The 16,961-nt window shown below is 42.2% G+C and overlaps 2 protein-coding genes across 3 annotated transcripts in view; both read left to right on the top strand.

Moving 5' to 3' along the window:
* Positions 1-9,918, top strand: part of shisal1a (shisa like 1a) — a 65,099-nt gene extending 55,181 nt beyond the window's left edge. Inside the window, exons 5-7 of one of the 2 annotated variants that reach the window (XR_007196348.1) lie at positions 2,392-3,161; positions 8,727-8,968; positions 9,131-9,918. Coding sequence is in view for 1 of the 2 variants with exons in the window: in XM_048268388.1 (XP_048124345.1) it covers position 2,392 (1 nt within the window). In the remaining variant the exon portion in view is untranslated. Of the gene's footprint in view, positions 1-2,391; positions 5,161-8,726; positions 8,969-9,130 lie in introns of those variants that run through there. The other variant, XM_048268388.1, reaches the window with a different exon arrangement.
* A 4,275-nt stretch (positions 9,919-14,193) lies between these two features.
* On the top strand, positions 14,194-16,954 carry LOC125310746 (tryptase-2-like). The gene is made up of 6 exons (XM_048268389.1): positions 14,194-14,426; positions 14,521-14,621; positions 15,422-15,501; positions 15,708-15,971; positions 16,303-16,442; positions 16,842-16,954. The coding sequence occupies exons 1-5, from the start codon at positions 14,375-14,377 to the stop codon at positions 16,316-16,318; spliced, it is 513 nt and encodes a 170-aa protein (XP_048124346.1). The 5' UTR covers positions 14,194-14,374; the 3' UTR covers positions 16,319-16,442; positions 16,842-16,954.
* The last annotated feature ends 7 nt before the right edge of the window (positions 16,955-16,961 follow it).

The following is a 16,961-nucleotide window of genomic DNA, read 5'->3' on the forward strand; positions in this document are numbered from 1 at the left end:
CGGTAGTGTTCTAGACCCTGTATAGGACACGGTAGTGTTTTAGACCCCGTATAGGACATGGTAGTGTTCTAGACCCTGTATAGTGTTCTAGACCCCGTATAGGCTCAGGCTAAGTTTATTTAGTGCATGGTAGATTAATGCCACTGAAGTACAGCGTTGACATTATTAGGTTACTTCAGGCACGAATTTGCAAGTCACCTCTACCTTCTCCCATTAGTCAGCTAGTTAATGTTAGGCTATAATAATATTAACCAACCCCGGGAAACCGTGTTTGCGATGTTATCTGAAATAAAATTTCATTGAGTGTAAAGATTTTCTGACTATTCTGTTCAGTTGACTCTGTGTTGGCTTTGTGACTGGGAGCTGGGAGTAATTTCATTCTCTTTCCGATGAAAATGGTTTCCTTTCATTTCCCCCGATAAATAAACTGTCCCAGCAGGGGGTGCAGCCACTCACTCCGGGGATGTTGTTCCAATGCGCTTCACGCACAGCAGTCAGGCCACCTCCCCATCTATTAATCTCTCTGCCATTCTTTCATCTATCTATTTATCTATCTATCTATCTATCTTGTCGCTCTTTTGTGCTTTCTCTATCACTCTCTCTTTCCATCTTTCTCACTCTCACCATCTGGCTTACTCTCCATTTCTTTCCCTCTCTCTCTCTCTCTCTCTCTCTCTCTCTCTCTCTCTCTCTCTCTCTCTCTCATAAATGGCTCTCTCTCTCACTTGTTCCCCTACCGTCCTCCCCAGGGACAGTATTGTAGGCCAAAAGGGTTTCGTCTCGCACCTCTATGAATACCCACGATTCAGCTCTGCGACTGTCAGCCTCCTCTCATGGCGAGAGCCGTGAAATAATGTCTAAAGCGTTTCTTTTTTAAAGCCCCTTTGGTTCCTATTTGGGCCGATTGAATCACTGAGCTCTACAGACGCCTACTATAATAGAGCCGAAAAAAACTCTGCTTGACTGCCCAGGCTGGGGTGAAGTGGGAAAATTCTGCTTCTTTGGGAACTGCTTAAAGACTAAATCCACAGAGGCTTGCCGGAGACAAAAAAACAGTCAGTAATCATTCTGAATGGGCCTGCATCCCCTTTTGCCCTCTCTTTTTTTCTCAAACATGTACAGGAAAGGGAATGAACTTGTCTGAGTGACCTGCAACATTTATCTGAACTCGCCCTCCATCTTGGCTCTATGAGTGTGCAGTCCTCAGTGGGGGTTAGAGTCGTGCAGGGAAACTGGAGGCCGGTCAGGAGACAGCTGCTTCCTGGCTCATTCTCCATATTGCTGTAACAGGCCTGTGGCCGGCTTTATGAATGATACCCAGCAGAGAGCAACACACACACACACAGACACACACACATTCTCTTTTTTCACACACACACAAACAAACAAACACACACACATACAATCTCTCTCTCTCTCTCTCTCACACACACACACACACATAAAACTCTCTCTCCCGCACACACAAACACACTCACTTGCCTGTCTGTCCACCTTTCTTTCATTGCATACTCTCTCTCTCTCTCACTCTCACTCACACACACACACACACACACACACACACACTAAGAGTGCACGTCTATCAGCTCATTACCCTAGAGTAGCTGTCTGAAATTCCACTTTTTCCAAGTTGTCCGGCCGCCCGCCGGGGGCAGCATGCGGGTAACAGCTTGGTGTGGGACATTCATCATCTTTTACAAAACAGGAACATTTGCAGGTTTAATTAGTTGTGCCGTTTGCCAATTACGTTGTCCATTAGGAGCAGGTGGGAAGGTTGCCAGGGTGAAATTGGGTTTTTCTTCTACGCGGAGTGGAGTGGAGCAAGGAGGAAGAGGGCTGTGGCTCTGTGTCTCTCAGAGGGCAGGTCTGTGTGCTCCACAGTTTTACTCAAGGTTGCCAGATCTTCTGGACAATCCCCAGTTCTGCATGGCGGCCAAGTCCAATTGAAAAGCCTTGAGCTGCGAACCCTGTCATAAGTTCAAAGTTTATAACTATGCCGCCGCAGACATCCTCCATTGTAGCGCTACATCAAATGAATGTTTTCTTACTCGATTAATCTATTGTTCATATTTTTCGATTAATCGATTACTTGTTGATTGATGAAATATCAGAAAATAGTGTAAAGAATGTCGATCAGTGTTTCCCAGAGTTCAAGATTATGTCTGCTTTGTCTTGTCCACACAAGTTATTTGTCATATAAAAAAAAATCTTATTCTTAAACTTAAAGAAGAAAAAACGTTTAATTGATTAACAAAATCATTGACAATTAATAATGAATAATATAGTTACCAACTAGGCTAATTATTATTAGGCTAATTATTATATAACTATTCATTATTGGAGCGCTAATGTACAATGCACTAACCTTTTGTTTTGTTTTGTGTTACCTAGAGACATGGCCTCGCCCAGATGCTGCTGTGTGTGTGTGTGTGTGAAGTGGGGCTGGACTACGGAGAAGATCCTGAGTGAATGACTGATTGAGACGGGAAGGGGCCTTTCCTGTCCTCCCCTATCCCATCAGCCCCTTCCACACGGACTTTACTCTTCACATGGAAAAACAGCCGCCCCTCTGGGGTCCAAGGGGGGGTTGTCTGTATTTTTTGGAGGGGGAGAGGAGGGAGGGTTGTTCTCTACCTCTCCCCTGCCCCGATCCTGATGTGACTCACACAAGAGACTTGAGAATGGGACAGCGGAGTCATTGACGTGAAGGGGCAACGCACCCAGCGGTAGCAACCATCTGCTAGAAGAAAAAAGGGGGTATTAAAAATGGATACTCAGAATAAAAATACACCCGAGGAGCACATTCTCTAACCCCCCTGTGTGTGTGTGTGTGTGTGTGTGTGTGTGTGTGTGTGTGTGTGTGTGTGTGTGTGTGTGTGTGTGTGTGTGTGTGTGTGTGTGTGTGTGGAGCAGGCAAACGGACTGAGGTAACCCGAGGCCACCCGTGGCTGAGCGAGAGAGGCTTCAGCTTATTAATATCTCTTTGGTATGTTCTTCTCATTTGCACTGCGCTGAAAGCCAGGTTTTGGCTCTGTAAAGTCTTAGCGGTAGGATTATTTATAACTGTTATAAGGGTTGAAATGGATCTTTTCCATGTGGACTACAACAAGGGCACATTCTTTGGATGGGTCACTGATATTGGCTGGTTAAGATAAGAAACGGTAGGTTTCTTTTTTGTTGCCCTTATCAAAGATTAAAAGCAGATCCTTGGTGAGCGTATAATACAAGTATAAACCTCAGAGGAGACGGTTAGTAGTGAGGAATCTTTTCCACATCAAGCATTTAATTCAAAGCAAAATGGTTCCTTTCAGCAGCCAAGAACCTTTGATTTGATGCTACCTTAGAACACTGCAATTTTATCACCCGGCTTTAAAGAACCTAGACCTGGACTAAAAAAAATACTGCACACTTGCAATATTGTAATATTAATTTGAACTACTGAGATGAAGAGATAAGATCATGACCTATAGCCAAACAGAATTACCTGATAAAGCAATATAATTATCATGTAGTAACTTATGACGAGGTGCAGTTGGAACATTATCTATTTCTGCCATATTTAATAGTCTGTTTATGAGAACTAGCACAGGGATCATGGAATGAATGTTTTTGCCATTTCAGGCTAACTTGATTTTAGAGGGACCGCTGTTCTTGTTTTCTTGAAGGTATTAGTTAGAGAACGCAGAGTTCCTTAGTGCACCTTTGTTAGATAGGGAAGAAAACAGTAGAGTGTAGAAACACGTCAGTTGTTGTACCTCTGTTTTTGAAGTCCCTCTTCTTCTTCACTGCAGAATTGAATTTGTTGTGGGTCTAGCAGGTAAAACAACGAGGTAGCCAGTTTCGTAGGCTTTTAGCAAAGCCAATAACGCACATACTTGTGTTGTGTTTCTCTATGCTCAGTCAGCTCATCTGTGCTCTTGATGGCTTGTGAGAAGGAATTTTGTTTAACCCCCCCCCCCATCATAGAACACGATGAAACAGCAGCCACATTTACATGGACAGTTTTTTTTTGTCATTCCAAATTAACTATTCAAATTGAAAAATCCATGACATTTTCAATGGTGAATATACCACCTCTTTCATTCCGATTAAAATTCTGATCGGATCAGCCATTTTTATTCAAAATGAGGTGTTTATGTGAGAACTTTTATTCCGATTGAGCCGTTATTCCGTAATCTGATTAAAAGTGTCCAGGTAATGAGTTAGTCTTAACAGGTTTAAGAACCCTCATGGGCATTTGCCATTTAGGATAAGATACGGCTTTACTTGATTTTACACTGGGGAAATTTACTTTTTATTTGGAAGACAGATCCAGCAATAAACATATATTTAAAAAGCAGAACATATAAATCCCAATATAAAATCTGTTGAAAAATTGAAAGTTAAATCTTAATTCCCTTCATTTCTTTTATTGGATGGCATAATGGATCAGTAATGATCAGTAATTAGAGACAGAGTGGTTAAATGAGGAAGTATTCTCACTGGGCCTTCAGTATCACAGTTCAGGGACTTTGCATTAGTTAAGTGCTTTTGTTGACTAGTTTGAAGTGCTAGGTAGTACAAAATCTGGACACCATTTATGCTAACTGTCCTTACTACAGTGTACCTACTAAAGTAATAAAAAGCACTTCAGTTTTTATTACATGGTATTATACCTACCTTACATGTACTTATGTACCAATGTAAAAAGTGCATTGTATTTTAGGACACTTAATATAGATTGTGGCCCAAAACGTTTCCTCTTATGCTTGAAAGGAAAGCACCAACACACACACACACACACACACACACACACACACACACACACACACACACACACAAACACACACACACACAAATATACACACAATCACTCTTGTTCTTGAAGTTATGAGTTAGTGGTGGTAACAGTTGCCTTACAGTGAATCAACAGTATTCTTGTGCTTTGTTTAGTAGTGCAAGGAGCTTAAACAAAGGAGTGAGGGGTGGGGTTTGGAGGATGGGTGGGGTGTCCAACTTGATCACTCGATCCCTTATTTTGTTTTTTTGTGTGTATTCTTATGGCTGTGTATAATGTTCCGTCCAGGTGGAGATGTCATTGCACTCGTTTGTTTTTTTTTCTCTCTCTCTCTTTCTACTGTAACACACAGGGATAAATAAAGATCTATCTTTTGCAGTGTGTTCCAAAAGTGTACAGGATTGTCTTTATGTCATCATCATCCTCCTCTTTTCTTCTTCTCCTTCTTATTCCTCTCCTCTCTGTAAGTCTGGTTGATATGATGAATGTTTGATGGCCATACAGCTCTCTCAGGTGGGTCTTTATGAATGCTGAATGAGGAAGCTGTGAGGTTCAGTGGAGCAGTAGCACAACTGTTGCTCGATCATTATGATAGCAAGGGGGTTACAGTGCATTGGGCAGCCACACTAAATTAAAGTAACACAGCATACGAATTTCGATTATAGTTTCAATGTACTGGCTACACATTCAGCACTAAGAGGGCACCTAATTCTCTGAGAAGTGATGAAAAGATTCATGTTCCTGGTCAGAACAGCAAAGCTAAGTGGTGTAATACCAGGCATTCTAGATTCACATTATACACCCCAAACGTCAGAACATACCTGAGGCAAGGGTACACTCACCACTTCCAGGAATTCTACCAGCAGCAATGGCACCTCACTGCAGTGTACCGAAATGTACCTCGTCCCACAGATAGAAATCTTTCAGGGGTCAAACCTTCCACCATTTTCCTAAAGACCCATTACTTTGTTGAGAGTGGATTAAAAACATAAGAATGAGATGAGTCCAACTTCCTACTTTTTGTACCCCTCAACAGCAACTCTTTATTCAACTTTGAGACACACATAAATCCTTCAGCATTTTAACATGTTTATTCACTAGGTGTAAAATCCAGCTGGGTCTGTGTAAACAAGTGCACTAAAACAATGCAGGTGATGGTCCATCTGAAATGTTTGTGCTGATTTAAAAACCTTCCAGGAAGTGTGTGGCATATAGGCAAGTGGTGCCCACACTATTACTCATGGTTGACAGTGAAAACTTGAACGCAGTGCAGTCCTTCTCTCCTCCTCTGTTGGGTTAGACTGATTGACAGGTGGGGTTCTCAGCATCCCCTCTGTTAATTGGTTTTTCGGGATCCTGAGGTCTGTCTCCATGGCAACCAACGAACTCCCGAAACAGTACGTTGAGCTCCAAGTGTAGACAGACCAGGATCCTCTTCTGGTGAACCGTAATGATGGCAACTACGAACTCTGCTGTTGACCCCAGGGGGTCATGCCCCCCTCCACCCCTCAACCCCCCGCCCCCTTACCAATAACCCTCCACTCAACTCCCCAGCAAATGTGATCTCAGTCCAACATGAACGAAGTGAAGTGAACTTCTCACATCATCATCGTTATCAGAGACAAGATGACAGGTGGTTTGTGAAGAGCAGACACACACACAGAGGTCAGAGATCAACAATGAGTCACTCTGGCTTGCAGTGTAAGCCTGAACTTAGGGGTGTGTGTGAGAACATGCACTCATTGAGTAAATGGAGGTTTATTTGGGTGAAACTTCAGATGTTTTTATCTGGCACACCTGAGGGAATAAAGATTCATGTAAAACCATCTCTGACCTCTTTTGACAATTGGCTCAGTACAGAAAAAGAACTCAAAGAATCAGTCTTGTTCTTATATTAGAACCATCAACACAGCATTATAAAGTTCTCGTCTATAGCTATCTGTTGTAACTACCTAAAAAGCATGAACCCAAAAAAGCAACCCCTTTCAAACACCAACAGCCCAGCTGACACTGCTGAAATCCTGCTAGCATGCTAACTGGCATCTTTTTGTGATATTAGGCATACAGTCAATATGACTAATTAATATCACACGGTGTGTTCTAGTGAGAGAGGGTAGTGAGAGAAGACAAGTCTGGTCCATCTGCCCTTCACGCATCAAATGAAGTAGTTGTGTATGAAAACATATCAGAATGTAGAAAATTGCAAATTAAAGTTGCAGTGTTGAAAAGTTGTTCTACTCTGAAATAAATTTAACAGCCTAGCTGTCACTTGAAACAGTATAACATTACACAACTTTATTAATAATTTTTCTGTTCTAAACTCCTCTGAAAATGTAATGTGTGCTTTTATTTTACTCTCTGTGTAACATGGGACAGCAAACAGCTCAACAGGGAGAACTTGGCCCTGTAAGTGAATAACGTGTTAGTATAATGAGACAGCTGTAAAACCAGCCAGACTCCTTAATGTTTTTAAGCTTTGAATTTTTAATTTGTGCCTCAGATGCACAACTCCAATTAAAATGATCTGATGTAGAATGACCTCTTAGGAAATGTCAACTTATTTACTCACTACCATGAGTATCCCAGATAGAAACTGTGACATGGTAGAATTTGGAGATTACCTCATACCCAGCCAGGGGGTAGGAAGCTGAGGAGGTTGGGGGCAGGAGAGAGAGAAAGAGAGAGAGAGAGAGAGGAGGGGCAAGACTGTCGGTGGGATAATTGCAATTATGCATGCAAACGAATCACCCCCATTCATCACCCCAGCCGACACCCGTTTCCATTTCCGGCGGTGTCTACCTCGCCTGGCCAGGGCAACAAATCACTCTGAGTTAATCTATTAAGGCCCTATTATTATCTACCTCCAGCGAGGACTGTCAGACCTGTGTCTCCCAGCTATTCTTTGGGTGGCATTAAGTTCCCTTCGAAATGGATTAGGCTGTCGATAAGAGCACTTGAGGCGGTCGTCTCCTGTTGCCCCCAACAGTGCTCTTTGCTCAGATTCACAATTTGCATGTGTTATTTATAGTCGAGCAATGAGGCTCATATAACATTGAGGCTCCTGCTGGCTTCCAGACCCCAGAAATTTGTCAATAACAACCACTGCGGTGTTGAATTCAATACACTCTATTTTCAGTAGCCTCCAACTACTTGAATCACTGTACTACTAAAGGGAACAGGGTCAGTGCGCTGTGAATCTTCAATTTCAATTTTCAATTTAATTTCACTTATAGAGGGCCAAAACATTACACATGTCTCATGGCGCTTTACAGAATGTGTAACTTCAAAATCATGCCCTCCATTCATCAGAAACATCAACCCGATCTGGCAAACATAGTGCGGTTATAGCCAATAGAGGGCCGCGAAGCGAATGCAGAAGTGTCGTGTACCCTGTTATGTGTTGATGAACCACTGAAACGATTTTGGAAACATTATATTAAGATACAAAAAACTCTTTGGTGTTGCTTTAAAAAAACAATGGCAAAGACAAAAATGCCTTGTTTGTCATTCAAGGAATGGCAATGAATCAATCAAGCTGTCAATACCGTGTATAAGACTTCCATTCATCAAAAGCCAGACACATTCATTTAGAGATGTTCTAGTTCACCTATGAAGAAAATCGTTATGAAAGCAGCTGATCCCAAAAGGCCAGTGATCCCTGGAATGCTTTCACATGACAGTGGGGGGAAAATTGGACATTGGACATCCTTCAAATAAACTGCCCTAAGATCATAGAAGCCCAGTAGATTTCCATCCTCTGGCAGGTGGCTGTCTGGGGTAATTTGCAGAGGAAAAGGGAGTTCCCTATCTGATTGGCCGCACTTTGTTTAGAGACGTCTGCTAACTTCCCACTTCCTGAACCATCTTCACGAATACACAACCCCCTTCCTCCTCCTCCTCCTCCTCACACATCCCTTTCCCCTTTCATCTTTTCTTTATCTCCTATCAGGACGGGGACTTGTATGACAAAATGACCTTTGCCTGGCAGAGGAGGAGAAGCGACAAAAGAAGAAGAGTAGACGAGACGAGATGAGACGACATGAGAGCCTGAAAGCCCTCGATTTTCCAGCTGCAGAACATCCCTGTGACAATTACCCAGCATGCCGTGCTCAAGGGTAGAGGCGCTGATGTGAGCCAACAGGACGTCAGTGGCGATGGGAGAGGCAGATGAGAGGGCCTTGCTGTTAGACAGTGAGTGTCTCTTTTTTTTCTTCTCTTTCTTTTTTCTCTTTCATTCTCTTTCTTCTCTATCTACTGTCTCTCTTACTAATTTTCTCTCTCTTTCTTCAATTTCTTTTCTCTCTTTCTCTCTATCTCTTCCCCCCTCTCTCTTTCTCTTTCTCCCTCTCTCAGCTCCAAGTCATCACGACAGCCTCAGTCAGCGCCTAATCAAATTATTGACCTTCCCCAGTTCTGCTGCACTGTAGGCAGAAGTCCAGAGAGCAAGTGTTTTTTTTTCCATCCTCAGAGCCAATAATTGATCACTTTTAGCACTTTTTGAGGTGGTCGATGTTTGTGATCAGTAAAGCATGGCTGCCCGCTGCAAGGTCGGCAGGTACCAAGATGCTAGGCCAAAAAAATGTCAGCAATCAACTCCTGCTGGTATAGACCCTTTCAACAAGAAAAACAAAAACAATGTTTGAATGTTCTATTTTGTTCCCAATCTACTTCCACTTCATTAAGATAACTTATTATACGGCTCTTCACAATGCTAGTAGAACGCTCCATTGACTTGAATGAGATTTCCTGCTGGCTTCCAGACCCCAGAAATTTGTCAATAACAGCCACTGCGGTGTTGAATTCAATACACTCTATTTTCAGTGGCTTCCAACTACTTGAATCACTGTACTACTAAAGGGAACAGGATCAGTGCGCTGCGAATTTTCAATTTCCATTTTCAATTTAATTTCACTTATAGAGGGCCAAAACATTACACATGTCTCATGGCGCTTTACAGAATGTGTAACTTCAAAATCATGCCCTCCATTCATCAGAAACATCAACCCGATCTGGCAAACATAGTGCGGTTGTAGCCAATAGAGGGCTTCATGTGTTGATGAACCACTGAAACCATCCACTGTCCAGCAAAAGCAACGACGAAACGGTAACAAATAAGTGTAAAGAGCAGGGGCGCAGCTACCCATTTTTTGAGGGCTACAGTATGCAACAACAAATTGGTGCCCCCCCCCCCAAAAAAAAACAACTAAAGTAAAACAAAAGGCCAATAATTTACACTATTAATGTAAATTATTATTTTTTAAGAAATTCTGCCAATTTGAACTTGAAGTATTGTTAGGTGGTGCATTGCCACTTTAAGAGAGTCTAAACGGTTCTTATAACGTCCTTTTGCCAGCTGTTGCTCACAAAGGATGAGGCTGATCCAACTCTAGCCTTGTTTGCCATATTATCAGCACAACATTAAGCTATTAATATTCGGATTGTTAGGAAATGGAAACATGTAATGAGTTGTTGCTAACGTGACATTTCTGTTTCCATTTTGCCATTAAAAGTTCAGAATGAGCATGGTAGCCATCTAGCTATCTTAATGGAATAGGTTATGTTTCAATCGGCATATGCTTAGCAAATGCTAGTTAGTCTGTTAACATTAATATTTGTAAGCCTCCAAGCACAGACGTCACACTTTAAATCCTACCTGTTGCTTTTCACCATCCACTTATTTAACTACTGTCGCATCCCTTGACATGCCATCTCATTTTCCCTCTTTCTTTTTCTGTTTAGCCCTCGACAGCTTTTTTTGCTGTATCCATCTTTTTTCATAGACGAAAACTCACTACTCGTATCTGCTCACTCAGCGCTCACGGCGCCCCCACTCCCTTTTCTATGTCAAAATTCTATGATAGAATCTTATGAAATAGGGCGCCTACTCTAGCCTGTTAGTCCTCTAAAATGTTATTTAAAGGAACCGTATGTAAGAAATGTATTTCAATTAATCATAAAATGGCCCTGGTATGTCACTAGACATTAAGAAATCATGTTCATTCCAAATACTTATATCACTGACAACAGCAGTCCGGCCAGGATATTGTCATTTTAAAAAGTGAAGTTGCAGCCCTCAACTGATGTTGATGTTGTGTTTTGTCATGTCATGTTGTGTTTTGGCCTGATGCGCCACCCTCCACCTATGTACTAATCACGAAGTCAGTAGTTTTTCGGCATCCGGGTTGCCAGCTCTGCCAGTCAGAGGGGAGGGGGAGGGGATACACCGCTCTACAGTAATTTGAAAGTGATTGCAGTACCAGTTTTGGCCACAATCTTACATATGGTTCCTTTAACATTGAGAAAATGCAGAAATGATTTAGAAACATACAATAGTAGCTACATATAGAATATACCAAATATCTTCTTCTTATTACTATTATTTTTACCATCGCTTTGGTGCCCCCATGGTGCTGCGCCCCTATGCGCCGCATATAGCGCATACCCACTTTTTGCGCCACTGGAAACACACATGACATTCAAACTATTGATACATTGTGCACTATGGACACTGGTCTGTAGGCTACCATTGGACAAATATATGACATTGACTCGCCATATCCTGACTCAGTGCACAAATAGTTTTTAATAGCCTATTTGACTTAGAAAAGCTTCGTTCACCCGATGCCAGTTACTGATCTCAATTTCAAATTTCGGGAAGGTTCGTTCAATCTTTGTACGTTTTAAGTGTAGGCTAATATCCCCTTTGGAATTATTGGTCCAGTGTGTCTTCGGACATGCTCAAAAAGAAAAAAACGTCGGGCTAGATTTTTATCAGATTTTTTTCTTTTTATTAGATTTTTTTCAGTCTTGCACTTTAATTTAATGTTTATTGTCTATGGCTATGTCTATAGTATGTCTATGTCTGTATTTAAAGCATGTCTATGTCTGCATGGGAAAGTAAGAAACGAAATTTCAATTCTTTGTATGACCAGTGCATGTAAAGAAATTGACAATAAAAGCCGACTTGACTTGACTTGACTTTATAGATGGTTAAGAGGAGCAATTAGATCATTTGGAGGAATTTGATCATTGATCGTTGTTTTGGGACGTTAAGCCTTTTCTATAGCCTCAGCGAAGGAGATTGAAGAAACATCCTGTCATGTCAGGTAGCGTAAAGTTCATAGGCCGAATATGACTTCATGCTAAATTTTTTGAAGGTTCTTAGTGATTATGAGGAACAATATGAGAGACATTTGGTGATAACTGATCGTTGTTTTAGGACAGTAAGCTACGTTAAGCTTTTTGCTTAGGCTAGGCGTTAATGAAGAATAAACGCTGAATGTCATCTTTGGCCAGGTGCAAGATCCATCAGAGGCCCTGGGCGACGGCACAAATTTTGCTGTTTTCATGAATACAAAAGTTGGGTAACCCTCCCTCCTAGACTAAAAAAAGTTGGGTGACCTCAACAAAGAATAAAAAGACATGACCCTCCCCTATTTTCCTCCGGTGGTTCATTCCATAAATACCGAACGGTCCCTTAGAGCGACAGGTAGTGAATGTTTGGGGTAGTGAATGTTTGGGGGTTGTGATTTGTGCCTAGGATGAAGTGCCCGTAGAGAAAACTTTGGCCTACTAAGGAACAATAGGATACTTGACAGTCAAACACATTTAATTCTAATCTTTGGGACACTGGTCCTTCCTTAGTAATTGATCCCTTCTCCAATTCTGGCTCAATCATACACGACTCCATGTGAATTGCCATGGGGCTATTGATTTGCTACAGTAGGCTAAACTTTGGAGCATATAAGCAGATCTTGAAATTAATAGTCATTGGCTGCAAGGTAATTAATTAATTATTCATGTGGATGTCAAGAAAACTATGAGGGGGCGTTAAATCTGCCAAAACGGATCGTTTCATTCTCCAGCCTAATTTCAGGGTTGTGAAATAACATCTGAGCATTACTGGGACTGGACTGACCATACTTTCTGTGTTAGCATCACAGAACAAGGTAAACTCTGTTCATCCAATCACCCCTTTAACTGAATCTAACCCTTACTGCAAAGATGGTAACATATATGCAAACCCTGCACACATGCAGACACACACACACACACACACACACACACACACACACACACACACACACACACACACACACACACACACACACACACACACACACACAGACACACAAACACATATGCAATATCCCACACCCTCATACTCAAACGCACACATGCAAACCCATGCACACTTACACACACATACAAGTCAAGTAATTGAAGTTTATTTATATAGCGTATTTCATACACAGGGGTCATTCAACGTGCTTTACAGAAACAAAAGCAAAGAGTGATAGCAAAAAAAAGCATAAAAGAGAAATAGTTAAAGAATAGTTTAAAAAGCAAAGCACATGATATAATTAAAGAATAATTAAAAGGAAAACATAACAAATATGGTAGAATAATTCAACAACAGATTCAGAATTTTACAGGAACTACATTTGGTCAGTTAACAGAAGGCTTCTGAGAACAGTTTGGTCTTAAGTCTAGATTTGGCTTCAGTTGGGGCCTATTTGATGTCATTTGAAAGTCGGTTCCAGAGCTGAACTGCATAGCAGCTAAAAGCTGCTTCACCATGTTTAGTTCTAATAGCAGGTTTTATTAACTGGGTCTTCTCCTGAAACCTGAGAGGTCTAGATGTTGTGTACTGCTGAAACATGTCTGATAGGTAAAAAGGTCCTGCTTCATTTAGTGATTTATAAACAAGTAGTAGCACTTTAAAGTCACTTCTGTGACTTACTGGAAGACAGTGCAAGAGAATTGGGGTAATGTGGTCAGTTATTTTAGTGAGAACCGAAACAAGACAGATGTCAGACAGAGAGAGATATGTGGTTTTAAAGACTCCACAAGTCAGCTTTGACACACTGTTGTCTTTGACACACACATTTCTTAACTTGTTCTATCTGAAGCAATTAAGAGATTCTGCAAGATGCAACATTACAAAGGGTCATGTTTTTAGGCAATAGGTCAGTGCCTACATGTATGTGCATGCATGTGCATTTATATGCATGCATTTGTATATAACTCAACCTTCTGATGAGGGATATGTCAGAGAGAGATATGTGGTTTTAAAGGCTCCACACTGTTGTCTTTGACACACACATCTCTTATATTATTCTATCTGAAGCAGTTAAAAGATTAATAATTATGCAACATTACAAAGGGTGATGATTTTAAGAAATAGGTCTGTGCCTAGGTGCATGGATATGCATCTATGTGCATGCATTTGTATAAATCTTAACTGTCTGATGAGGGACAGTGTGTGTGTGTGTGTGTGTGTGTGTGTGTGTGTGTGTGTGTGTGTGTGTGTGTGTGTGTGTGTGTGTGTGTGTGTGTGTGTGTGTGTGTATGTGTGTCTGTGTGTGTGTGTGTGTGTGTGTGTGTGTGTGTGTGTGTGTGTGTGTGTGTGTGTGTGTGTGTGTGTGTGTGCATGTGCAGTTGTGTGTGTGGGTGTGTGTGTGTGTGTTTGTGTGTGTGTGTGTGTGTGTGTGTGTGTGTGTGTACATATTGTATATGGGAATCATGAATGTGCGTGGGTTTTGGTAATCTCATATATAACACCTATGCTCTGGGGGGATCCAGCAGACTGCAGACATGACACTCAGGGTCTGTCTCTGTGTGACCCTGCTGCTCAGCACAGCTACAGGTGAGATGCTGTGTGTGTGTGTGTGTGTGTGTGTGTGTGTGTGTGTGTGTGTGTGTGTGTGTGTGTGTGTGTAATGCAGTATGTTTGTCTGCAGGCTTGCCACATCTCAACTCCCGGAGCTCTATAGTTGGGGGAGAAGATGCAGCCCCTGGACAATGGCCCTGGATGGTGTACCTTAAGACCACTAATAGAATGGTGTGTGTGTGTGTGTGTGTGTGTGTGTGTGTGTGTGTGTGTGTGTGTGTGTGTGTGTGTGTGTGTGTGTGTGTGTGTGTGTGTGAAAGAGAGAGAGAGAAAATGGGTGTGTGTGTGTGTGTGTGTGTGTGTGTGTGTGTGTGTGTGTGTGTTTGTTTAGGAATGAGTATGAGTGTATGCATGTGTATATGTGCGTGTATATCAGCTATAGTTATTCACCATTGAGTTATTTCTTGCATAATGGCTCCAAATATTATTTAAGTTATTTTTTATGTCCTTTTAAGGCCACTAATGGAGCGGTGTGTGTGTGTGTGATGGAATGACCAACTGTGTTTGTGTGTGTCTGTGTGCGTGTGTGTGTTTAGGAAGGGATACCAGTGTATCTGAGCTACTGTATAGCTACACACCATTGAGTTATTTCTTGCATAATGGCTACAAACCTTTTTTTGTAGTCAAAACTATCTATCTTTGTAATAGTTAAAAAGCCTTTATTTCCACGGATTGGTCATTTTAAACCTTTAAAAACTCTGACACATTATGGTGCCAAGCCTTCATCTGGGAAACAAAGTGACTCCCTTGTTTTGGATATTCAGTGTTTTCCCAGCACCTTATACTGTATATGCAGCTTTTGAGTCCAGGAAATGCTCTTTTTTCAGTATTTTTACAGTATTTATGTTATGTTTGATTATGTGTGTGTGTATGTGTGTGTGTGTGTGTGCGTGTGTGTGTGTGTGTGTGTGTGTGTGTGTGTGTGTGTGTGTGTGTGTGTGTGTGTGTGTGTGTGTGTGATCTATTCTCAGGTTTCCTACTCCTGTGGCGGTTCTCTTATCAACACTCAATGGGTTCTGACTGCAGCCCACTGTGTCGACCCATACAGCTAGTATGTTTTCTTTATTGTATTTTTATGTGTGTGTGTGTGTGTGTGTGTGTGTGTGTGTGTGTGTGTGTGTGTGTGTGTGTGTGTGTGTGTGTGTTTGTACTGGGGAAGGGGTTGGGGTTCTTAAGAGTTGCTGAGATAATAATATATTTCTCCTTCTCTCTCAAACACAATCACTCACACACACATTACACCAATAACACACACAGTAATTTGGTAAAAGTGGTGGTGGGCCAGCTGAAGCTTCGTGAGCCCACTGGCTGGGAGCACCCCGTGCACCATGTCCTGATCCATCCCGGTTACCGTGGCAGAAATAATGGGGACTGGCACAATGACATCGCCCTGGTGAAGCTGAAGAAGCCTGTGGTCACCTCCAAACTCGTGAAGCTCGTGGCACTGCCCACCCCTCTGGATGTCTTCAACAACCGCTCCGAGTGCTGGGTCACCGGATGGGGCAGAGTGGCTGAGAATGTGTGTGTGTGTGTGTGTGTGTGTGTGTGTGTGTGTGTATGTGACACACAGATAATGTTGACGTATTTCCATGGATCTAAAGTTGGTTTGTAGAGCCTTTAAAACCACGTACAGTATCACTCTCTGACATCTGCCTCTCATCATGTTAACAACAGCAGAACATGAGGTAGGAGCTGGCATATGTGTGTGTGTGTGTGTGTGTGTGTGTGTGTGTGTGTGTGTGTGTATTTGTGTATGAAGGCATGGTTGTACTCAATGTTGGTATGCCTATGTTGGTGTGTGAGTGTGTGTGTTATCTGTGTATGTGACTGACTCTGTCTCTTTCTCTTTTAGCTCCATTGGGAGGTAAGAAGACCCTGCAGCAGCTGAAGCTCCCCCTAGTGGACGACAATACCTGCAGGAAGGCGTACCCCGGTACCACTGATAAGCAGCTCTGTGCTGGATACATGCAGGGGGGCAAGGACTCATGCCAGGTGTGTGTGTGTGTGTGTGTGTGTGTGTGTGTGTGTGTGTGTGTGTGTGTGTGTGTGTGTTTGACCATGACTATGTTCTAGTGAACATGTGTATTAACGAAGTGATTAATAATAGTTCACTATGCATTTTTATGTATTTGTGTGTGTGTGTCTGTTGCTATACAATGTAACTACATGTTTAAGGTGTGTATAGGGGGAGTTCTAAATATGTTTTGTATGGGTGTGTGTACTGTATGTCTCTCTCTGTGTTTGTGTGTTCCTCTATGTGTGTCTGTGTGTGTGTGTGTGTGTGTGTGTGTGTGTGTGTGTGTGTGTGTGTGCGCGCGCATATCTCTGTGGTGTGTGTGTGTGTATGTCTCTGTGGTGTGTGTGTGTGTGTATGTGTGTGTGTGTGTGTAGGGCGATTCTGGCGGCCCCCTGGTGTGTAAATCGGTGTCTGGGAAGTTTGTCCAGGTCGGGGTGGTGAGTTTTGGACATGGCTGTGCCCGGCGTGGCTACCCTGGGGTGTACACGATGTGA

Source organism: Alosa alosa, chromosome 17, assembly GCF_017589495.1.
Source record: "Alosa alosa isolate M-15738 ecotype Scorff River chromosome 17, AALO_Geno_1.1, whole genome shotgun sequence".
Taxonomy (NCBI): Eukaryota; Metazoa; Chordata; class Actinopteri; order Clupeiformes; family Clupeidae; genus Alosa; species Alosa alosa.